Below are 24,161 nucleotides of genomic sequence, written 5' to 3' on the forward strand. Positions count from 1 at the left end.
AGTAGTTCAACAGCAGAGGGTCACCATACCTCATCCCCTCCCACTACTTCTACCTTCTGCTTTCTCTCCAGGAGAGGCAGCCCCAGGCTTTTGGGCTTGGCAACCTCTGGAGTCCAGGGCAACCAAAGGCTTGGTCCAAAGGGGCTAACCATGAAGGCAGTCCAGATTCTAAGCCAGGGATATTGGGCACGTTTCTTTCTCTAGTTAGCCCCAGACCCTCAAACATTCAATGGCATAGACTCTAGATCTTCCTTTTGTCTCCATTCTAGTCTAACATGTCTGGCTCCAGCCGATAAGCCAGGATCATCTTCTCACATCACAAAACCTCCCAGCCTTTTAGGAGGGATAAGTGGCTGCAACACAGAGGCTAAAGCACTGGCCTCTGCTTTATATGGTCACCATCACAAGACAAGCAACGCAAACACATCCCAGTGTTCAAGAGAAGGAAGGAGACTGGAGTTTCTGCCAAGAAGAAGCCACCATAGAACATATTCCCTAGATATATGTTAACAAATAGCCAACTAGTCCTAAATCTCCCACTGGACTCCTTTGAAGGTCACCTAGAATGTATACAGTTAGGATGTTGAGATCTTGTTGTTGTTGTTTTTGTTGTTGTTTTATCAATCTGCCTGTAGCAAAATTATTACACATTAACTCAACTTTCTTCTTGGCAAGGCTTCTTATGAGTCAGGCTTCCCCAACTCTCCCCACTCATGATGGGTAAACAGAAAACGACTAGGACTCAGTTCCCAATCATTTTCAGGATACATGAAGGCAATGTTATGGATTACCCATGAACAAAAGCAAATAAATAAATACAACAAAAACAAACTCACAATCATCATCTGGCAGTTCTGTGTAGATTTCTAGAGCTCCTTAAGAATAGGATATGTACAATATTGTTCCTTGCTCTGTTTAATAACATTTCTAGCCAATGTAAACCTACTCTCCATTCTTCCTAAGGACCTACCTGGACCACAGTCCCACTTCTTCTTGTCTAGTGTCTCCTGGTCTCTGTGACTTTTCCTACCTCCCAGGTCTAAGCATATTTTTGGCTGACATACAGTCTAGATTATTAAGAAGGGAATTCTGTCACCAGGAGACAAGTGATCCAGGGCCTTGACTTACAAACTAGTGTTCTGTAGGGCTCCCTCAAATTCTTCTGAGGGTACACCCTGGCAACCTTACTAGGAGGAACTCTTTTTTTTTTTTTTTTTTTTTTGAGACGAAGTCTCGCTCTGTTGCCCAGGCTGGAGTGCAGTGGCGCGACCTCAGCTCACTGCAAGCTCCGTCTCCCAGGTTCACGCCACTCTCCTGCCTCAGCCTCCCAAGCAACTGGGACTACAGGCGCCCGCCACCACGCCTGGCTAATTTTTTGTATTTTTAGTAGAGACAGGGTTTCACTGTGTCAGCCAGGATGGTCTCGATCACTTGACCTTGTGATCTGCCCACCTTGGCCTCCCTAAGTGCTGGGATTACAGGCTTGAGCCACTGCAGAAACTCTTAAAGTACCCAAAGATTAACTGTAAAGGAGGTCTCAGTTGGCGAGGCACACATCACTGGTACTGATGTCGTCTAAACAGTTTTCACTTTAGTTCCTCCAGTATGAATATGCAGGATCAAATTAATAGACCACTCTTTTTATCACAGACAAAATAGTATAGTGGTGAAGTCCAACGCCTCCACAGTCAATCCTGGATCTGCTCATTCTCAGCTGTGACAGAGGGCAAATTTCTTAATCCCTTACACCTTCATTTTCTCCTCTACGGTATGAGGACAATAATAGTACCAACCTTGTGGGATTGTTGTTCATGAGTTAGTACATGAAATGGCTTAGAAAGGTGCCAGGCACAGATGTTCACACAGTAAACACAGCTGTCACCATTATTCCTGGGAGGATATTCTTATAAAGAAAAGTAAAATACAAACAATGGTGCTACAAGTGAGATTCAGGTATAGAGGCAAGGAATTGTTTGGAGAATTTAGGACAAAAGGTATTTTGGAGGAAAAGAGGAAAGGTGTGGAGTCTGTCTTTACCTATCCAGAGAGGCTGCCAAGAGACCTGCTGCCTGGGACTGGCTGGCAGGATCCCAGAAGCAGCAGCCACTATTGCAGTTTACCACTTCCAAAATGACTCCACCCCAGGGGCGAGCGAGGTGAAAGGAAGAGAGGGGTTTTGTTTTCTCCATCTGCACTTAATGCTTCTTCTTCCACCAAGAGGGGAAACTATGAACAGGGTGTTTTGGCCTTTGAACCACCTTGACAGCTTGAATTCCTTTACTCTTCCAGGAAATGGTAAACAAAAAAGAATTGCTGTGCTGACACTCTTTTTGCTTCTGTTTTCCTTATTGAATGGCTACTGCTTTTGAAGAAAAGTGTCTCTTGACTATCTAAAATGTATTTCAGACTCCTTCGATATATGTCTAACTAGCATGAGGTGAAACAAACAGAAAAGTTGATAAAGGCGTGAAAGCTCACCTAAGCTTTAGGTGACTCCTAAGTCACCTAAGTAAGCTTTTGCTGACTTCTAAGGACAGGCATGCCATAGAATATAAACAATTGGTCAAAGTTATTTAAAACCATTGTTAGACAAAGGAAAGATGGAGGGAGGAAGAAGACACAAAAGGGAAGACCATAGGAAGAGAAAGAAAAAGTCTGTAGCCAGAGATTACTTTATGGGTATGTAACCAGTGCAGCCACAGAGGGCCCGGTACTCAGATGGGACCTGGTGCTTAAGGCATAATATTCTGTGGTCCCCATCTGGAAATTCTCACTTTATCTTTTAATTGTTTTTGTAAAGGAAGTCTGATACAAGAGTATAGCCTCTGCTCAGACAGTTCTGCTTCCCAGGCTCCCTGGGACAAATTCTCAGCCCCCTGCTCGCCCTACCCAGGAACAAGCTTTTTTCCTGCATCATTGCACCACCAGTCAGTACTCATCATGGTCACTTCTTTAACATTAAGATGAACTCTGTCAGTTTCCTGGTGGTCAGCCTCTGCAGCAAATGGGGGCACAAATGATCAGACCTAATGAGCAAGTTGCTGTCTAGGTGGCCCATCCATCACTCTAGCTCTGATGTCAGTCCATTGCACATGTATTTAATTTCAGTCCATTCTTCATTCGCTAATTATAGAAGACAACTTAGCTCCTATGGGAGACAAAAATCTCTGCAGTGACTTGAAACAAGTGGAAATTTGTTGGAGAGCTTAGATAGAATGTATTTTTATTCTTTTTTTCCATTTTCTTTTCTCTTTTCATCTTTTTTCTTTCTTTCTTTCTTTTTCCTTTTTCTCCTTTGTATTTTTATCTTAACATGCCTAGACAGAGAAGAACACTGGATTGTATATAATGAGCTTTCTTTGACTCTCTTTTCCAGAGTGGAAATAGGATTCTGTGCTCCATCATCCTGAGCCATCACCAGGGGCCATCCATAATCAACTATGATGATGAGAGTGGGAAGACATGTGTACATATCGCAGCAGCAGCAGGCTTCAGCGATATTATTCATGAGCTGGCAAGAGTCGCTGAGTGTAACCTGCAGGCTCTGGATGTGGATGACAGGTATCCGTGGCAACCAGAAAGTGCTGGGAACGCCTAGTCATTTCCCCCTAACTGAATCTTAAAATAAAGAAGATGTTTAAGGAGGTGTCCTATACAGCTATATCCTTATTGCCAGTAATACACATGTGCCTGTGACAATAAAAATTGCTCTATTTTAGTGAGAGGAGGAAAAATTATTGTTATGGAGAGGAAGACTGTGACTGTACAGTATTGTCAGATTTTCCACTTTTTGCTAAATGTTCTCCGTGCTCTCAGAAGGCGTTCTATATTTCAGCTTCCTGCTATGTGCCCTTTTTGTTCCTAAAGGTAGGTTTTGAGATTTTTGTTTTCTTCATTCTTGGATTATGTTCTAAAGTCCACCAGTTCTTTTATCCAGAGAAGAACATAATAAAGACTGTATTCTGGACTATTGGGCTCCTAGAACTACAAGGAACTTTTTCAGGCTGTTGTTGTTTTCGATCATCAAAGATGTATTGTCTGAAAAAGGAAGCTGGGTACAAAAAGGTAAAAAGACTTCTGTCAGAGCTAGTTAGATACTAAATGAAGATTTGTACACCTGTCTTTCAAACTTACAGCTTTTCACGTAGAACGCCCTGCTTATCTAAACTGTTTTGGTTAGGCACTGAATCAATGGAAATGTAAGAAAAATATAACAACAAACAAGCCTATCAAAAATAAGTAGACTTGAGCACTCTGGTTTCTTTATCCTCTTGTATTGAAGTGCAAAATTAGCCCCCTACTTATAATTATTTATTTTATTTTATTTTTTTGAGATAGAGTCTCGCTTTCATGCCCAGGCTGGAGTACAGTGGTGCAACCTCAGCCCATTGCAACCTCCACCTCCCGGGTCCAAGTGATTTCCTTGCCTCAACCTCCTGAGTAGCTGGAACTACAGGCTTCTGCCACCACACCCAGCTTACTTTTGTATTTTTAGTAGAGACAGGGTTTCACCATGTTGGCCAGGCTGGTCTTGAACTCCTGGCCTCAGGTGATCTGCCCGCCTCAGCCTCTCAAAGTGCTGGGATTACTGGCATGAACCACCATGCCCGGCCTACTTATCATAATTTTAGATACCCCAAGAAAGCTCCAGATACGTGATGCTCCCAGATACTTGAAATTCTTCTTTTTCTTTTTAAAATTACTTTATAAAATATGGAATACTTCACAAATGTGTGTGTCATCCTTGTGCAGGGGCCATGCTAATCTCCTCTATTAATACCTGAAATTCTTTTAACCCAGGGAAAAAATGGGGGGCTCTACATAGGTCTCAGAAGTTGGAGACAGTTAAATGACTTTAAGTAAAATTAAAGTATAAATCATTGAAAGTAGACATTTTTCGGCCAGGTGCAGTGGCTTATGCCTATAATCCCAGCACTCTGAGAGGCCGAGGTGGGTGAATCACTTGAGGTCAGGAGTTTGACACCAGCCTGGCCAACATGGCGAAATCTGTCTTTACTGAAAATACAAAAATTAGCCAGGTTTGGTGGGGGACACCTATAATCCCAGCTAGTCAGAAGGCTGAGGCAGGAGAATCCCTTGAAGCCAAGAGGTGGAGGTTGTGGTGAGCCAAGATAGCGCCATTGCACTCCAGCCTGGGTTACTAAGCAAGCAAGACTCTGTCTAAAAAAAAAAAGAAAGAAAGAAAAGAAAAAGAAAAGAAAAAAGTAGGTGTTTTCCTAAGAGCAGGTGTTGATCATAAGCAAGTAAGAAAGTAGAAGGACATAAGCTACATGAGGAAAAAAGTGAATTAACCTTTTTTTTTTTAAAAAAAAAAAAAGAACAAATTTCAGAAAGGCAGGCTGAGGGAAAGTTTATCTACTTCAAAACACTCCTAGAACCAGCTTTGAATAGAATAGTTCCCATTTTGTAATACCACCCACTTAGCAAAGAAAATCCAGTTCTCTAGGCCTCAGGGTGGAAAGTAAAACTAACGGGAGAAAAGAAAGTACAAAAGATAAGGAGAGTTCAAACGGAAGTAAAATATCCAGAAGAGTCCTTTCCGCTCCAGTGCTCAACTCATAAGGCCTCATGTACTGATCAAATCCTAGCTTCCATTTTTTTTCTATGTTTTCTGCAGCTAAACATGCAATTCTGCCTTCATGCTGAAGCTATAAGCTTCTGTTAATAGTTGAATTTTTCAGGGCCAGGCACGGTGGCTCACGTCTGTAATTCCAGCACTTTGGGAGGCTGAGGTGGGCGGATCACGAGGTCAGGAGCTCAAGACCAACCTGGCCAACATGGTGAAACCCTGTCTCTACTAAAAATACAAAAATTAGCTGGGCTTGGTGGTGCACGCCTGTAATCCCAGCTACTCCGGAGGCTGAGGCAGGAGAATTGCTTGAACCTAAGAGGCAGAGGTTGCAGTGAGCCAAGATTGTGCCACTGCACTGCAGCCTGGATGACAGAGTGAGACTCCTTCTCAAAAAAAAGTTAAAAAAAAAAAAGTTGAATTTTTCAAAGTTTGCATAGGTTTATATGCTTTAAGCATTCACAATAATTGTGATTTCCCTTTCCTTCTTCTCTTTTTTAGTGTAAGTTTTTCCTACTGAAAGTTTTTGTGGAAAGGAAAGAAAAGTAAGGTAGTAATAAAAAGAAGTAGAAGGGAAATATGAAGAACTAGGCCTCCCAGATAGTAAAACACATCATAAGTCTATGGTATTTAAAACATTGTAGTACTTACCTAAGATATGACACAGAACTCATAGCCCAGAAGCAGCATATGCAGCTTAAGTGTCTCAAATTTCATCAGTCTGTGAGGTCACAGTTCCCTTTAATATGCAATTTACTTATCTTCAGAGAGGAAAGTCTGTTACCAAGTTCTGCTCTCTGTGTATTTCTGGGAATTCTCTGGGGAATGTTTACATGTTTCATTAATCATTCCTCAGTCACTGATAGCTCAACCAATGCTGCATCCTTGGACCCATCATCTCCTGCCATTCAGCGGCCACCACATCCGCCCACTGCTTGTCTCTGCTGAATTCCTTCTGAATCACAGGCCCTGCCCTTTAGCCCCCTGCTGTGATAACTGAGGCAGATTGACTGTGTTTGCAGGACATCCTGAAGCTTAGAGATAAGAAAGGGGCTAAAGTTTAGACAACTTGAAATTAGGTACCACAGACTGGCCCCAAGGACATGGGTATTTTAGAGATTATCTATATGCTCCCCTCATTACTCAGCAAAATCCTGTTCTTCTGGATGGCTTCCATATTGATGGTCAGAGGAATTTAAACAGTCGGTCTTAGTAATTGTCATGAAGGAGTATTTCACACAGCTTCTGAGTGAATCATCACATGTTGGTAAGCCTGACTGGATCAACATCCAGTCTTCCATCTACTGAATTTATTGGCAATAGTCTCTCTAAATGGAAGGACATAATCTGCTGGGGACCCATCTTGTTTCAGAATAAATGTCACCTGGAGACCTCTCTCACATAGAATGGAATTAATCATATCTGCCAGGTTCAAATATGCAGTGTGATTGATCACTGTGTTGAAAAATATATGGCCCTATTAGGTGTTATAAAATTGCTGCTACTAGCATAACAGAAAAAGGTGTTTAATTGACAGAAGATGCAATCTGTACCTGGGAATTCTGGGGTCACACAATATACATACATATATGCTCTCCAAATATTCATGTCCAACCCCCTTCACAGATACACCCAACCCAGCCCTTCTCTGTCCAGCTCCCAGGCTGCCTCCAGGCCTGAGAGACCACCTGGCCCTCTCAGGAGTGCCCTTCTGCCCAGGGTTCAGGCCTGAGGAGAGGTCTTCCATGACCTCCTTTCCCCCAGAACTGCCCATTTCCCGAGTGACTTACCGGAGGGATAATCATTCTTTGTACAGAAGACCCCATTCATAGGAACGTGGGCCAGGCGCAGTTGCTCACACCTGTACAATCCCAGCACTTTGGGAGGCTGAGGCGGATGAATTACTTGAACCCAGGAGTTCGAGACCAGCCTTGGCAACATGGCAAAACCCCATCTCTACAAAAAATATGAACATTAGCCAGACTTAGTGGTACATGCCTGTAGTCCCAGCTACTCAGGAGGCTGACATGGGAGGATCGCTTGAGCCTGGGAGGTGAAGGTTGCAGTGAACTTTGATCGTACCACTGCTCTCTAGCCTGGGTGGCAGAGTGAGACCCTATCTCAAAAAAGGAATGTCAACTTTCCCTTTGCCCTTTGCCTCTCCCTACATCCCCAGAAAAAAATCAGAACATAGTTTTGTGACATCAGTACTTAATCCAAAATATAGTGTATTCAATATTTTATTTTTGGAGACAGAGTCTCACTCTGTCATCCAGGCTGGAGTGCAGTGGCACGATCTCAGCTCACTGCAATCCCTACCTCCCTGGTTCAAGTGATTCTCCTGCCTCAGCCTCCCAAGTAGCTGGGACTACAGGTGTGCACCACCATGCCTGGCTAATTTTGGGTTTTGGTTTTTTTTTTTTTTTAGTAGATTAGGGGTTTCACCATGTTGGCAGACTGGTCTTGAACTCCTGACCTCAAGTGATCCACCCACCTCCGCCTCGCAAAGTGCTGGGATTATAGGTGTTAGCCACCGTGCCTGGCCTAGTTTATTCAATCTTGAATACAACTATGGGTAGAATCAAACGTCCAGTGCCTTTTCACAGTATTTTCCTGGATGACCTGACGGCCAGGGCTAATTGTCTTTAGGCCACCTCCAAGCTCTCAACTCTGATCTCCTGCTGGCAACTGCCTAAAGCAACTACAAGTCCACAGCTTCCAAAAATAATAATGCATAGGCACAGAGCAGCTATAAATCTACACTTAAGAAAGAAACATTTTTTTTTAAGAGTCATGATAATCTTCAGAGATGCAACTCTATCTCCCAGCAAGTTGACTTTTTATATGCTTCAGCTAAGCTTCAGCTTCTCAAACTTCTGTTTTAGATCAAAGTATTTGCGGTACATTAGGCACACTTAAAAACCCACTGGGACAGGTTACCAAAACACAGGCAGAGTTCTTCATCCAAGACAAATCCAAGCCTTAACCTCCTAGAAAACAGTAGGCGCTCTTTAAATGAATAGTTGAAATTCTTACTTCTACTCACAGAGTTTTAAAAAAAAAATCAGGGTCTAATACTACCCAGAATTATTTTGTCTTTGGTACAATAATGAAAGCAGTAACACAAAAGTATCGATTTATTAAACTTTCTTATTGAGAGCCTCTATATGTGCCAGGCACCACGCTGGGTGCTAGAATCACACAGTGAGTGAAAGGCTCCCATTCCCCTCCCACATGGAGCATACAATCTAACACTGGCCGGATGCGGTGGCTCACGTCTGTAATCCCAGCACTTTGGGAGGCTGAGGCAGGTGGATCATGAGGTCAGTAGATTGAGACCAACCTGGCCAACATGGTGAAACCTCATCTCTACTAAAAATACAAAAATTAACTGGCCACGGTGGCATGTGCCTGTAGTCCCAGCTACTTGGGAGGCTGAGGCAGAAGAATCGCTTGAACCCGGGGGGCGGAGGTTGCAGTGAGCCGAGATGGGGTCACCGCGCTCCAACCTAGCGACAGAGCGAGACTCCATCTCAAAAAAAAAAAAAAAAAAAAAAAGTGGCGGAACACTTACTATGTCAAGTATTTATGTTATTTTACAACTCACAGTTTTAAAAGTTATAATGATTTTTATCTATAATTTAACCTAACTTCTATTTTTGAGTTATCTCGCTAGATTAGTAGGAAACCTAACCTCATCTTTTAAAGCCCCCCACCCGGCTTCCCTTATTGTGTGTGCCTTGGTTCTGGAATTTTATACAACGGGTGTATAGGAATAGAGATGGAGGGTGGCCCCTCGTCTTCTGTCCTTATCCCTTCAGGTCGGATGATGTTCAGCTGTGTCCATGTCGTGCTTGGGCATGGGCGCCATCTTGGCCTGCCTGTGGTCCCACTGCCTAGACACACCACAGACATTCCCCATCCCTCGCTCCTAGTATCTCTGCCAGTGAAGCAAGGTTCTCGACCCCTTTGCTCCTGAGTCCAGTGGTCCTTTATGCTCTTGTCATACCACTTTTTTTTTTTTTTTTTTTTTTTTTTTTGAGACGGAGTCTCCCTCTGTCGCCCAGGCTGGAGTAGCACTCGCCTCGCTACAGCCTTCGCCTCCCGGGTTCTCCTGCTTCAGCCTCCCGAGTAGCTGAGATTACAGGCATGCACCACCAAGTCTGCAAATTTTTTGTATTTTTAGTAGAGACAAGATGTCACCGTGTTAGCCAGGATGGTCTCAATCTCCTGACCTCGTGATCCGCCCGCCTCCGCCTCCCAAAGTGGTGGGATTACAAGTGTGAGTCAGGGTGCCCAGCTGTCACACCACCTTGACCACTGAAGGGGGACCCCCTTTCCAGTGCTGGGAAAGCCATTTCCATTCAGATATTTAGTTAAATATTTTGCCTTTGCTCTGAAGTTGCTCTGAGTCCCAAACTTGGCTTTTGAAAGCAAAAACACATTTCCCTCCCTGACTTCGCAATATCCCTCCGCTGAGGTTGAGCACAATGTCAATCATCCCCTTAAATAGGGGAAACAGGCGAGGTAGAAAATATGTATAGACATCAGGATCTTAAAATATAATCCCACTACATGAAGAAATGGTGTTTTTTGTTTTGTTTTGTTTTTGTTTTTGTCTTTGTTTTTGTTTTTTGTTTTCAGGCTTAATTCACTTTATTCTTCTTGTATAAAAACCCTATGTTGTAGCCACAGCTGGAGCCTGGGTCCACTGCATGGAGACTCTGGTGTGGTTCTTGACAAGGTGGTCAGTGAATTCCTGATAGGGAGACTTGGTAAATACAGTCTCCTTCCAGAGGTCAGGGGTCAGGTAGCTGTAGGTCTTAGAGATGTCATCAAAGGTGGCCTTGGCAAAGTTGCCCAGGATGGCAGTGCAGCCCTGGGCTGAGGTGTAGCAGTCATCGATACCAGCTATCATAAACAGCTTCTTGGGCACAGGCGCTGAGACGATGCCAGTGCCCTTAGGTGCAGAGATGAGGCGCACCAGCACAGAGCCACAGCGGCCTGTCACCCTTCAAGGGACGGTGTGGGGCTTGCCGATCTTGTTCCCACGGTAACCTCTGCGCATGGGGACATTGGAGAGTTTGGCCAGGATGATGGCCCCACAGATGGCGGTGGCCACCTCCTTGGAGCACTTGACACCCAGGCCGACATGGCCATTGTAGTCCCCCATAGCAACAAACGCCTTGAACCTGGTGCGCTGGCCAGCACGGGTCTGCTTCTGCACCGGCATAATCTTCAAAACCTCGTCTTTGAGAGAGGCCCGCAAGAAAAAGTCAATGATCTTAGATTCCTTAATGGGCAGGGAGAAGAGGTAGATCTCCTAGAGGGACTTGATCTTCATGTCCTTGACCAAGCGGCCCAGCTTGGTGACCGGCATCCACTTCTTACCCTCCGCCTTGCCTCGGCGAACTCCGCGGCCTCGACCCCGGCCCCGCAGGGTCGCCGCCCGGCTCCGGATGCCACTACCGAAACCTCCGCGGAAGCCACCGCGGTTCCCCATCCCAGGGCCCCCAGGGCCTCCAGGGCCTCCGGGCGGGGCCGCTGCACCGGTGTCATCCGCCGTTTGGTGTTTTCTGGGAGAAGAAGCAGAAGTGGTGTTGAGGGCTGGGCGCGGTGGCTCACGCCTGTAATTCCAGCACTTTGGGAGGCTGAGGAGGGCGGATCATGAGGTCAGGAAATCGAAACCATCCTGGCCAACATGGTGAAATCCTGTCTCTACTAAAAATACAAAAATTAGCTGGGTGTGGTGGCCCGTGCCTATAATCCCAGCTACTCGGGAGGCTGAGGCAGGAGACTCGCTTGAACCAGGGAGTCGGAGGTTTCAGTGAGCTGAGATTGCACCAGTGCACTCCAGCCTGGCTGGCAACAGAGCAAGACGCTGTCTCAAAAAAAAAAAAAAAAGAAAGAAAGAAAGAAAGAAAAGAAAAAGAAATGGTGTTGAGAAGAGTTGGCTGTGTTAATTACGAAAACAGATTGGCTTTGACCTCACTGCACATACCAAAATACGCATATAGTCACACACACAGATTTTGTTTGTTTGTTCAGTTTTTGGTTTTTGAGGCAGGGTCTCACTCCATTGCCCAGGCTGGAGTGTGGTGGCAGGATCTCGGCTCACTGAAGCCTCAACCTCTCTAGACTCAATCAATCCTCCCACCTCACCCTCCTGAGAAGCGAGGACTACAGGCACCTACTCATCACATCCAACTAATTTTTATATTTTTTTTTGTAGAGACTGGGTTTTGCCATGTTGCCCAGGCTGGTGTCGAACTCCTGGGCTCAAGCAATCTGCCCACCTCTGGCTCCCAAAGTGCTGGGATTTCAGGCGCGAACCACAGTGCCCAGCCATGGTTTTTTATTTTTAAACCAAATAAATCTAGAATACTGGTGTTCTTTTTATTTATGTTCAGTAAAATTTACTTTTATGGTGTACATAAAGTGCATGAATTCATGTTACCACCACAAACAGAATTCGGAACAATTCCATCAATTCCAACATCAACTCATGTCCTTCTGTATAGTCAAGCCCTTTCCCATCGCTAAGCCCTGGCAACCACTCATTAGTTAACTGTCTGTATAGTTTTGCCTTTTCCAGAAGGTCATGTAAATGGAAATATATAGTAGGTCATCCTTTGAGACTGATTTATTTGATTTATTTCACTTAGCAGAATGCGTTTGACACTCATCTATGTTGTTGCATATATCAGCAGTCTGTTCTTTTTCATTACTGAGTAGTATTCCAATACTACTGGAATATTATTGAGTACCTCTTCATGTGCTTATTTACCATCCATATATCTTCTCTGACAAAATGTCTATTCTGATCTTTTGCTAATATTTAAAATTGTTTTATTTTCTTATTGTTCAGTTCTGAAAGATTTTATATACTAATTACTAGTATTAGTAATACTTTGTTGACTATGTGATTTGCAAATATTTTCTCCCAGTCTATGGCTTTTCTTTTTATTCTCTTAAGAAAACACTGGTTATACAATTTAATAAAGGTTTAAATACTGGTGAATATTTACCCACCTTTTGGCTAATGAAGGACTTTTTATTTTTATTTTTATTTTTTTGAGACAGAGTCTTGCTCTGTTGCCAAGGATGGAGTGCAGTGGCGTAATCTCAGCTCACTGCAACCTCTGCCTCTGGGGTTTAAGCAATTCTCATGCCTCGGCCTCCTGAGTAGCTGGGACTACAGGAATGTGCCATGATGTCTGGCTAATTTTTGTATTTTTAATGGAGATGGTGTTTCTCCTTGTTGGCCAGGCTGCTCTTGAACTCTTGACCTCAGATGATCCATCTGCCTCAAACTCCCAAAGTGCCAGAATTATAGGCATGAGCCACTGTGCCCAGCCACGAAGGATTTTTTTAACATAAGATCATGAAAGAAAGAAAAAATGAAAAAGGAATTAAATGTGATTATTTTTCAAAGTTTTATAGAAAAATCATTTAAAAATGAAAGTTGGCCGGGCATGGTGGCTCACACCTGTAATCCCACCACTTTGGGAGGCCGAGGCAGGTAGATCACTAGGTCAGGAGTTCAAAACCAGCCTGCCCAACATAGTGAAACCCCGTCTCTACTAAAAATACAAAAATTAGCCAGGTGTGGTAGCACGTGCTTGTAGTCCCAGCTACTCAGGAGGCTAAGGTGTGAGAATCGCTTGAACCCAGGAGGCAGAGGTTGCAGTGAGCTAAGACCACACCATTGCACTCCAGCCTGGGTGACAGAGTGAGACTCCACCTCAAAAAATAAAATAAAAATAAAAGTCAAGTAACAAATTACAGAAAATGTTTTCATAAACATAACCTATAGAAGATCAATGTATTTAATACAAAGAGCACATACAAATTAGTAAGAAAAACACATACTTTAACAGAAAAATGACAAAAGGCATTAGTCATTTCAATGAAGAAACTCAAATGGAAAATAAACTTATGGCCGGGCGCGGTGGCTCAAGCCTGTAATCCCAGCACTTTGGGAGGCCGAGATGGGCGGATCACGAGGTCAGGAGATCGAGACCATCCTGGCTAACATGGTGAAACCCCGTCTCTACTAAGAAATACAAAAAAATAGCCGGGCGAGGTGGCGGGCGCCTGTAGTCCCAGCTACTTGGGAGGCTGAGGCCGGAGAATGGCGTGAACCCGGGAGGCGGAACTTGCAGTGAGCTGAGATCCGGCCACTGCACTCCAGCCTGGGCTACAGAGCAAGACTCCGTCTCAAAAAATAAAAATAAAAATAAAAAAATAAATAAATAAATAAATAAATAATAAAAATAAGAAAATAAACTTATATTTCAAAAGTTCAAACCTTACTATAAATTAAATAGAAAGGAAAACGACAGTGAAGCATATTTTGCCTACCAAATGGACAAAGATTTTTAAAGTGAGTAACAATACTCAGTATTAGAGAAGGAGGAGGAACATAGCTGGTAGAACAAATTGACTCAATCTTCCTGGAAGGCAGTTTGGTACTACGTATAAAGAACCTCAAAACTGTTCATACCCTTTGACCCACTACTTCCTCTTCTAGGAAATTGTCAGAAAGCCCAGAGAGACCAGAAGGCAGGGATACTTAGAGCCAGAGGAGAGGCCCCTACACATGTCTACCATCATCCTTTGGGCTCATTTAACACTTACTATTTCTATACTGTAAATGGCAACAAGATTTTCCCTACCTCAACCTGACTTTGAGCATGAGCTGTTGCTGGCTAAGAAGCCTGAACAATCAACGTGCTCAGACACTTGTGCTTTTTCCACATGGCCCCTCCAGGACACCTCTGCACTGGGCTGCAGCTGCAGGGAAGGTGGAATGTGTCCAGTCACTGCTGGAGTTGGGAATGGATAGCAACCTGCGGGACATCAATGAAAGCACGCCCTTGGCCTACGCTCTGTACTGCGGTCACACGGCGTGTGTCAAACTCCTCTCCCAAGAGAGCAGGTGGGTACACCACGAGCCACTTATTTTTCTATTCTCCTCAAATATTTATAAATTCGGATGAAATGTTTTAAATTGCCAAGGTGCAAACCAATAATAATATTATTATACTTTTATAATATAATTAATGTTACATAGTATTAAAGACATTAAATGATTATATAATTTATGTTTGCCATTATCTAACACAGAATAAAGTGTTCTTGGAGCAAAATGATAGTAGTGAGCCCAAATCCATCAGCCTAATATTCCCTGAACTTGAATCTCTTCTTTCCTTTTCTCTCTTTCCTCTTCTCTTTTTGGCACATCCTCTAAATCCCCCTTTTGCCTAATTTGGTGAGTCTCAAACTTTTGTTCTCAGGACTTTTACACTCTCAAAAATTAAGGGCCCCCAAATAACTTTTATTTATGAGAGTCAAACCTATCAATATTTATGGCATTAGAAATTAAAACTGAGAGGCCAGGTGCGGTGGCTCATGCCTGTAATCCCAGCACTTTGGGAGGCTGAAGCAGGCAGATCACCTGAGGTTAGGAGTTCAAGACCAGCCTGGCCAACATGGTGAAATCCCATCAACTAAAAATACAAAAACTAGCCAGGCATGGTGGTAGGCACCTGTAATCCCAGCTACTTGGGAGGCAGAGGCAGGAGAATAGTTTGAACTTGGGAGGTGGAGGTTGCAGTGAGCCGAGATCACTCCATTGTACTCCACCCTGGGTGACAGAGCGAGACTCCATCTCAAAAAAAATTAATTAATTAATTAAAACTGAAAAATTTTTAATAAAATATGCATTTTTATCCACTTAAATTAATAATAAACATTACATTTACATGTGAACATAAATATTATATTTTTAATTAAAAATAAATTGTTGTATTTAATATTTCTATTTCCCAAAACAAAGATATTGTCATGAGAAGAGTAGCATTGTTTTACATTTTTGGCAAATCTCTTTGGTAGCTTAATACAAGCTTAATAGAATACAGCTGGGGGCTGGGCATGGTGGCTCACACCTGTAATCCTAGCACTTTGGGAGGTCAAGGCGGGTGGATCACCTGAGGTCAGAAGTTCAGCTAGGCCAGCCTGGCCAACGTGGTGAAACCCCATCTCTACCAAAAACAGAAAAACTAGCCGGGCGTGGTGGTGCATGCCTGTAACCCCAGCTACTGGGAAAGCTGAGGCAGGAGAATCACTTGAGCCTGGGAGGTGGAGGTTGCGGTAAGCTGAGATAGCACCACTGCACTCCAGCCTGGGTGACAGAGCAAGACCCTGTCTCAAAAAAATAAATAAATAAATAAAGTGGGTTCCACATCTGCTTTTTGCATTCACTCTGTTGCAATATAATGTGTTTTGTTTCTTGGGTTTGGGGTTTGCTTATTTATTTATTTATTTTTAAATTTTAGAGCCAGAGTCTCACTTGTCACCCAGGCTGGTGAGCAGAGGCATAATCATGGCTCACTGCAACCTTGAACTCTTGGGCTCAAACGATCCCCTCACCTCAACCTCTTGAGTAGCTGGGACTTTTGGCATGTGCCACCATGCCCAGCTGGGTTTTCTTGTTTTTTGTTTTTTTTTTTGGAGAGATGGCCTCACTATGCTACCCAGGCTGATCCCAAACTCCTGGCCTCCAGCAGTCTTCCCACCTTAGCCTCCCGAAGTGCTGGGATTAGAAGTGTGAGTCACCATGCCCAGCCACAGTATCATGTTTTGATTGATGTATGTAAAAACAATCTGGCCTTATATAAATACACAGTTGGAAAAGGCAGGTGTATCTCAATAGGCTTTTCAGACAATTGTGTGTATTTTTCTTTTTTTTTTTTTTTTTTTTTTGAGACGGAGTCTCGCTCTGTCACCCACCTGCCACCATGCCCAGCTAATTTTTTTGCATTTTTAGTAGAGATGGGGTTTCACTGTGTTAGCCAGGATGATCTTGATCTCCTGACCTCATGATCCGCCCACTCAACCTCCCAAAGTGCTGGGATTACAGGCGTGAGCCACCGTGCCCGGCCAATTGTGTGTATTTTTCTTTGATACGATATCACAACTTAACAAGTAGTAGTTTCTTAAAGGTTAATTGCAATGTGGATTCTCACCATATCAATGAATTTTTTGTACTCTGTCACATTAGAATACATTACTATACCTTATAGTTTAAATGGGCCCTCTACACATGCGTGATTTTATTAACACCTTGTATTGGTCATTTGGAAAATATTGGTTCACTTAATTATAAAGATCTTCCAAATGACACATTTCATTATACAATATCAAAAAGTCACATTTGTTAGTGTTACCACCAATCTCATTGGAAAAGCTTTATAGATTGAGATGCTATCAAGCTTACAATGTGAATATAAGTTTTCCAAAATTCTAGTTTTTACTTGAAAGCTAGACTTTCGTCATTGGCTACAATAACTGTCAATTATTTATCTTGAAATGAAATATTCACTGTATTCATTTTATTTTATTTTATTTATTTATTTTGAGATGGAGTTTCACTCTTATTGCCCAGGCTGGAGTACAATGGCACAATCTCGGCTCACTGAAACCTCTGCCTCCCGGGTTCAAGCAATTCTCCTGTCTCAGCCTCCAGAGTAGCTGGGATTACAGGCATATGCCACTACGCCTGGCTAATTTTGTATTTTTAGTAGAGACAGGTTTTCTCCATGTTGGTCAGGCTAGCAACCATGCCTGGCCCACTTTATTCATTTTAATATATTTTTATTTTATTTACATATATATAAATATATATATATATGGTATACATGTTTTGATATAAATATACCTAGTGAGATGGGCCGGGCACAGTGACTCATGCCTGTAACCTCCATACTTTGGGAAGCCAAGGCGGGTAGATCACTTGAGCCCAGGAGTTCAAGACTAGCCTAGCCAAGATGGCAAAACCCCATCTCTATTAAAAATACCAAAATTAGCTGGGCTTGGTGGCATGCACCTGTAATCCCAGACACTCAAGAGGCTGAGGCATGAGAAACACTTAAACTTAACTGCAACTTTGTACCCTTTGACCTACACCTCCCATTCCCCCACCTCACCCTCACTTCTGGTAACCACTGTTTCACTCTCTGTTTCTGCGTATTTCACTTTATTTATTTTGCAGAAATTTCTGCAAATACTTAGCTCTACATAACCCTAGTTTGTCTGTAAGGCATAAAAATGGTGTTCCGTGAAAAAAGTGTCCAGTTCAGCCCATGACTCAAACAATTGCACAGCTGCTTTACCCCAAGACAATCATCACACCTCTGTATATAGTAGAATTGCTTACGATCACTTCTTATTTTGTCAGACAAGGGTACTCAAGTCAATATTTAATCAAATTAATAACTTGTACTACCTAAACAAGGACATTATTAAGTTAAAGGACTTTTTTTTTCTGCAAGTACATTGATGCCCCTATTGTCCTGATTTGAACTGAGGCAGCCACCATTTTACCCACCACCTCTACTGCACCATCGATGCAAGGCAGCACAGTGAAAAAGACTAATAACGTTGTGGTGTTATTATGAATAGAGTTTAACCTCATGAAACCCCTGAAAAAGTCAGGGATCCCTCTTTAAGGGTTCAGTGGACCCCATTTTGAGACCCAGAGGCCTAAAGCACGAGCCGTAACAGGGGAGGAGATGGCTTACACAAGATGCTGCAATAGCATCAATTCACAGAGGGACATATTCTTTGTAGGGGAACTTGAATGTCAGAGGTGCCCTGGGGATCTCTCTGGTAGTATTAGAAGTCTAGAATTCAATATTTCAAAAAGCCCATTGGAAGGTGAAAGAATAAAGATAAGACTACATCATGGGAATAAAGATTCAAAGGATGCACTGTGTGACCTTTAGAGAAAACATTCGTTACAGGCATCCAAAATAAGTGGTGATGTTTTTCAAATTGCAGATTGCGATATCTCACTCCAGAAAGTAATGTTGCAATCTGACCCTTAGGGGCACACACATGGGTCAGGTTTCATCGTTAATTCATACCGCAGAAAGCATTAAGTCAATTGGAGCCTCAAAAGAGAATCACACAGAATTTTCCAAGGAACACAAACAGAATAGCACCTCAGGGAACCTCTCGACAACTGCTGGCCTTTTTCCTTTATAATTTGCCTGTGCATTGGGCATTGCTCACTTTTTTCTGCAGCCACGCCCGACCTTGGACATGCACTCCTCCTCTTCTCTCACTGGAGCCCACACTAAAACTTCTTTCCTTGGTTTTCTTTTCTTTTCTTCTTTTTTTTTAATAGAGACGAGATCCTGCCATGTTGCCCAGGCTGGTCTCAAACTCCTGACCTCAAGTGATCCTCCAACCTCGGCCTCCTGAAGTTCTGGAATTATAGGCATGAGCCACCACGCCTGTTCTTTAGCATACTTTTTTAAAAAGTACTTTTCAACAGGAAAGTTTTAGCTTAAAATGGGGAGGGGGTGCCTGAGGGGGATAATGTCAGTTGGTCAGCACTAGGTCCAGGTTTTCTAGGATCTCTTTCACAGAAAGCCTAAAACCACACTCCCCCCACCTCAGCAACCTCCTCCATCCTTCTGCTCGTTGAAGCCTGAACTCAAACCCTTAGGCTTCATCTCTGACTTCAACTCGCGCTCCTACTGACTGTCCTTGAGATGTGAGAACAACACTTTCAGCAAGTTTTCAGTTTAGTTAACCCCTTGTTGAAAACAGACGATCCAGGTGTAAATTTTGGAAGGATATCCCCTGAAGGAGCAAGAAAAATATAAGAAACGTCCTCCTTGGGCAAAGACTGCCCATGGCAAAGAGCGTCTTCTGGGCAGCATTGCCAGGGGTGCTGTGAGTTCCTCACACCACCTTTAACTTGAGAAGGCTTTGGGGGTGTCTAGGAAGGATCTCAGAAAACCTGATGAAGCATGTGGAATAGGGGGTCGGTATTTCAGTTAGTGATGTCTCTACTTCCTATTCTCACATATCATCCCTGCTCTTTTATATTTGCATAGAACAGAGCCTACTCGACCCCCTCCCTCCCAGAGCAGTCGGCCCCAGAAGAAGGAGGGACGGTTCAACATGCTCAACCAAATATTCTGCAAAAACAAGAAAGAAGAGCAGAGAGCCCATCAGAAGGATCCCAGCAGGGACCGATACAGAGATGAGGACACCTCGGAAGTCAATGACATCATCACCACCTTTGATAGCATCGTGGGTACCAACTGCCAAGAACAGCCTGGTGATCAGATGGCTATGGTTGAATTTAAGAAGAAAATCTCAGACAATTCAAAATATCCCTTATCAGAAAAGAAACCACTGGCCCGTAAGGGGCTTCCACCAATCAGAACGCAGAGTCTCCCACCCATCACCCTGGGCAGTAACTTCCTAACAGCCTCCCATGGGGCCACTTCCCATGCAGGCCTGAGCTCTGGTCCTCATCATATGGCCCAGCGATCTCAGAAAAGTCGAAGTGAGCAGGATTTATTAAATAACAGAACTGGCTGCCAGATGTTACTAGATAACCCCTGGAGGAGTGATTCTAATCAGGTATTTTCCTACAAAGTTTGGACTGTGTCTTCTTCTGATAAGCTGCTGGACAGATTGCTCAGTGTCCGGCCTGGTCACCAGGAGGTCTCTGTGCCACCACATCTTCGTCATCTACATAATCCATCATCAGGTAATGTTCTTCATTTCGTCTTCATTCTCAGCAGGCTCTATACTGGAAATGTCCCCTACAGTTCTAGGCTAGGAATTGGATGACAATAGTCTAGAAGGCAGGGTGAGAATAAAATGAGTGATTAGAGCCACCTTTTCTCCCAAAGTGCACTGGATTTGAGATTTCTGGGCTGTGAAAACATTCTGCTTCTCTGGCCGGGCACGGTGCTCAATCCCAGCACTCTGGGAGGCCAAGGTGGGCGGATCACGATCCTGGCTAACACGGTGAAACCCCATCTCTACTGAAAGTACAAAAACTTAGCCAGGCATGGTGGCAGGCGCGTGTAGTCCCAGCTACTTGGGAGGCTGAGGCAGGAGAATGGCGTGAACCCGGGAGGCAGAGCTTGCAGTGAGCCAAGATCATGCCACTGCACTCCAGCCTGGGCAACAGTGCAAGACTCTGTCTCAGAAAAAAAAAAGAAAGAAAGAAAAGAAAATGTTCTGCTTCTCCCCTCTTCAAGTAATCATCAAGTACAAATATGTGCCTTCTCATCTTTCCAGAAAATATGTGTGGTACGTACCAGATTGGAGCAAGAATATTACTATTTCCACTAGCAAGGATTCTTAACTAGTGTGTGGCAAATCACCTATGAGGAGTTTGTTTGTGTGACTGTTTATAAATTAGGCATTCAATCTCCACCCCAGACCTACTGAACCAAAATTTTGGTGAGGGAACAGGGAAAATGGCCATGCCTCGTGTGGACACATGTAGAAAGGTAACACATTTGCACATTTATGGGTTAGGTCTCAACACATACCAAAGGGTTGCAAAGCAATTCTCCCTCTTGTGTCTTCCCCAGCTATCCAGTGTCCCTCATCCAAAGCTAAATGTCAAAAAAAAATGAATTTTTTTATCCTTCTAGAGATATTTTACACACATATATCTCCATTTTTAGATATGAAATATGCACACATCCCACTTTTTTTTTTTTTTTTTTTTTTTGAGACGGAGTTTCACTCTGTCACCCAGGCTGGAGTGCAGTGGCCGGATCTCAGCTCACTGCAAGCTCCGCCTCCCGGGTTCACGCCATTCTCCTGCCTCAGCCTCCCGAGTAGCTGGGACTATAGGCGCCCGCCACCTCGCCCAGGTAGTTTTTTGTATTTTTTAGTAGAGACGGGGTTTCACCGTGTTAGCCAGGATGGTCTCGATCTCCTGACCTCGTGATCCGCCCGTCTCGGCCTCCCAAAGTGCTGGGATTACAGGCTTCAGCCACCGCGCCCGGCCACATCCCACTTTTTAAACAAAAGTATCACACTAAAGAATTTATTACTTAAATATTTATTTATTTATTTGAGACAAGGTCACATTCTGTCACCCAGGCTAGAGTACAGTGGCACAATCACGTCTCCCTGCAGCCTCTGTCTCCTGGGTTCAAGCGATCCCCCTGCCTCAGCTTCCTGAGTAGCTAGGACTATAGGTACGCACCCTTACATCTGCCTATTTTTTTTTTTTTTTTTTTGTAGAGATGGAGTTTCACTATGTTTCCCAGGCTGGTGGTGAACTCATGGCCTCAGGCAATCCTCCCTTCTTGGTCTCCCAAAGTGCTGAGATTACAGGCATGAGCCACCACTCCAAGCCTAAGAATTTGTGTGTGTGTATATGTGTGTGTGTGTGTGTATATATGTGTGTGTATATGTGTGTGTGTGTGTGTGTATATATATATATATATTGTTTTTTGAGACTCACTCTCACCCAGGCTGGAGTGCAGTGGCGGGATCTCAGCTCACTGCAACCTCCACAGTGGTGTGCTCTCAGCTCACTACAACCTCCGCTTCCCAGATTCAAGCAATTCTCCTGCTCAGCCTCCCAAGTATCTGGGACTACAGGCACATGCCACCACATCCAGCTAATTTTTTGTATTTTTAGTAGAGATGGGGTTTCACTGTGTTAGCCAGGATGGTCTCGATCTCCTGAACTTGTGATCTGCCCGCCTCAGTCTCCCAAAGTGCTGGGATTACAGGCGTGAGCCACCAAGCCTGGCATAGAATTTGCATTTTTATACAAACGTGTATGTATCTATTCCCCACCTTATAAATACATTTATCACACTAAAGAATTTATTTTTATTTTTTAAATGATCCATAGGCTGGGTACAGTGACTCACACTTATAATCTCAGAACTTTGAAGGGTTGAGGCAGGGGGTCAATGTAGCAAGATCCCCACCTCTACAGAAAAAAAAAAAAAGAAAGAAAGATCCACTGGTGATTCATTGAACCATTGTTCAAAAGCAGCAGAGGCTGCAAAACAGCTTCCAAAGCCTGTTCGGTGCCACAGTACCTTGGCTTGTTTTTAAGTGAATTAATTGTCAATATTTTTAAATTATGAAATTTTATATAAAAATCTGGAATTCTAGCTTCTCTCGAAAAACTAGAAAATCTGGCAACACTACACACAAATTCCCACATGGCAATAATTGGCTGGATCTGAGTAACCACTGTCCACTTAGACACCACTGTCCCCAGTTCAGTTCAGTCCACACCACTCCACCGTCTCTCCATGGAGTGTCAGACAGGCCTTATGATATGAAATATGTACATATCCCACTTTTTAAACAAATGTATCACACCAAAGAATTTATTATTTATTTATTTATTTATTTGAGACAAGGTCACACTCTGTCACCCAGGCTAGAGTACAGTGGCACAATCACGGCTCCCTGCAGCGTCTGTCTCTTTCAGTTGTTGTTTTTCTTACAGTAGGATTAAGAGAAAAAATTATTTATTTATTGAAGCCATTTTTCTCTAAGAGTAGAAAAATGAAAGACAAAAGACAACAATGTGGGGTTTTTTGGGGGGGTGGTTGTGTGTGTGTGTGTGTGTGTGTGTGTGTTTTGTTTTGTTTTGTTTTTGTTTGTTTTGGTGTTTTGTTTTGTTTTGTTTTTTGAGACAGAGTCTCACTCTGTCACCCAGGCTGGCGTGTAGTAGCGTGATCTTGGCTCACTGCAACATCCGCCTCCTGGGTTCAAGCAATTCTTCTGCCTCAGCCTCTCGGGTAGCTGGGATTACAGGCATGTGCCACCACGCCTGGTTAATTTTTGTATTTTTAGTGGAGACGGGGTTTCACTATGTCGGCCAGACTGGTCTTGAACTCCTGACCTCGTGATCTGCCCGCCTCGGCCTCCCAGAATGCTGAGATTACAGGCGTGAGCCACAGTGCCCGGCCGCAATGTGTTTTTTAAAAAGTAGAAAAGGGCCATATATTTTTTTAGAATGAGCAAAATTCCTTTGCGTTTAATATGCAATTGAATTTGACTCTCTTCACCCTTTGACGTGTGCCCAGTGCCTGAAACCTTTGAGATAGAATATGGCTCCCTCACTCATATTTTTATACATATTTAGGCATAGGATAAATATGGATAAGCACATAAAGGCTGTTTCCTGGTGTCTGAGAAAAACTCCATTCAAGATTTTGCTTCCTCCACAAAGCACTGAAGCACTTGGCTGGTGGCACAGGTAGTGTTTGCATTTTTTTCTGCAGAAGGATCAGGAAGGGAACACAGTGGTCTGCCACCTTTTGACACTTCAGGGCCTCAACCCATCCTGTTTTCCAGAGTTAGGCCTGTCCCAGCCAAACGAATACCTTCTGTTATGAAAATCATGTGAAAATCTGAAAGTCTTGTTCTTTTTCCGTTCCAAAGACAGCCTTGGCCTGTCTCTTTTATATCAGTCAGGATGGGGTTCAGCTTCCTGTAAAAGAAATCCAAAGTCACAGGGGCTTGAACAATATAGAATTTTATTGCTATCACAGCCAGGGGCAGTGGCTCACACTTGCAATCCCAGCACTTTGAGAGGCCAAGGCACGTGGATTGCTTGAGCTCAGGAGTTCAAGACCAGCCTGGGCAACATGGTGAAGCTTCGTTTCTACAATAAAATTAGCCAGGAGTAGGGGTGCATGCCTGTGGTCCCAGCTACTTGGGGGGCTGAGACAGGAGGATCACTTGAGCCTGGGAGGCAGAG

General features: G+C 43.6%; 1 protein-coding gene, 1 non-coding gene and 1 pseudogene across 3 annotated transcripts in view; 1 reads left to right on the forward strand and 2 right to left on the reverse strand.

Moving 5' to 3' along the window:
• Window positions 1–24,161, forward strand: part of LOC105499398 (ankyrin repeat domain 55) — a 139,135-nt gene that overhangs the window by 106,413 nt on the left and 8,561 nt on the right. For both annotated transcript variants that reach the window (XM_011771949.2, XM_071098908.1), the window contains 3 exons: window positions 3,377–3,561; window positions 14,364–14,531; window positions 19,501–20,165. In XM_011771949.2, coding sequence (XP_011770251.2) covers window positions 3,377–3,561; window positions 14,364–14,531; window positions 19,501–20,165 — 1,018 coding nt within the window. The remainder of the gene's footprint in view (window positions 1–3,376; window positions 3,562–14,363; window positions 14,532–19,500; window positions 20,166–24,161) is intronic.
• LOC112423201 (U6 spliceosomal RNA) lies at window positions 4,708–4,812 on the reverse strand. Its single transcript, XR_003013675.1, has one exon. It is a non-coding gene; the product is annotated as a U6 spliceosomal RNA (small nuclear RNA).
• Window positions 10,165–12,365, reverse strand: LOC105499493 (small ribosomal subunit protein uS5 pseudogene; annotated as a pseudogene).

The sequence above is a fragment of the Macaca nemestrina genome, chromosome 6 (genome assembly GCF_043159975.1).
Source record: "Macaca nemestrina isolate mMacNem1 chromosome 6, mMacNem.hap1, whole genome shotgun sequence".
NCBI classification, from domain to species: Eukaryota; Metazoa; Chordata; class Mammalia; order Primates; family Cercopithecidae; genus Macaca; species Macaca nemestrina.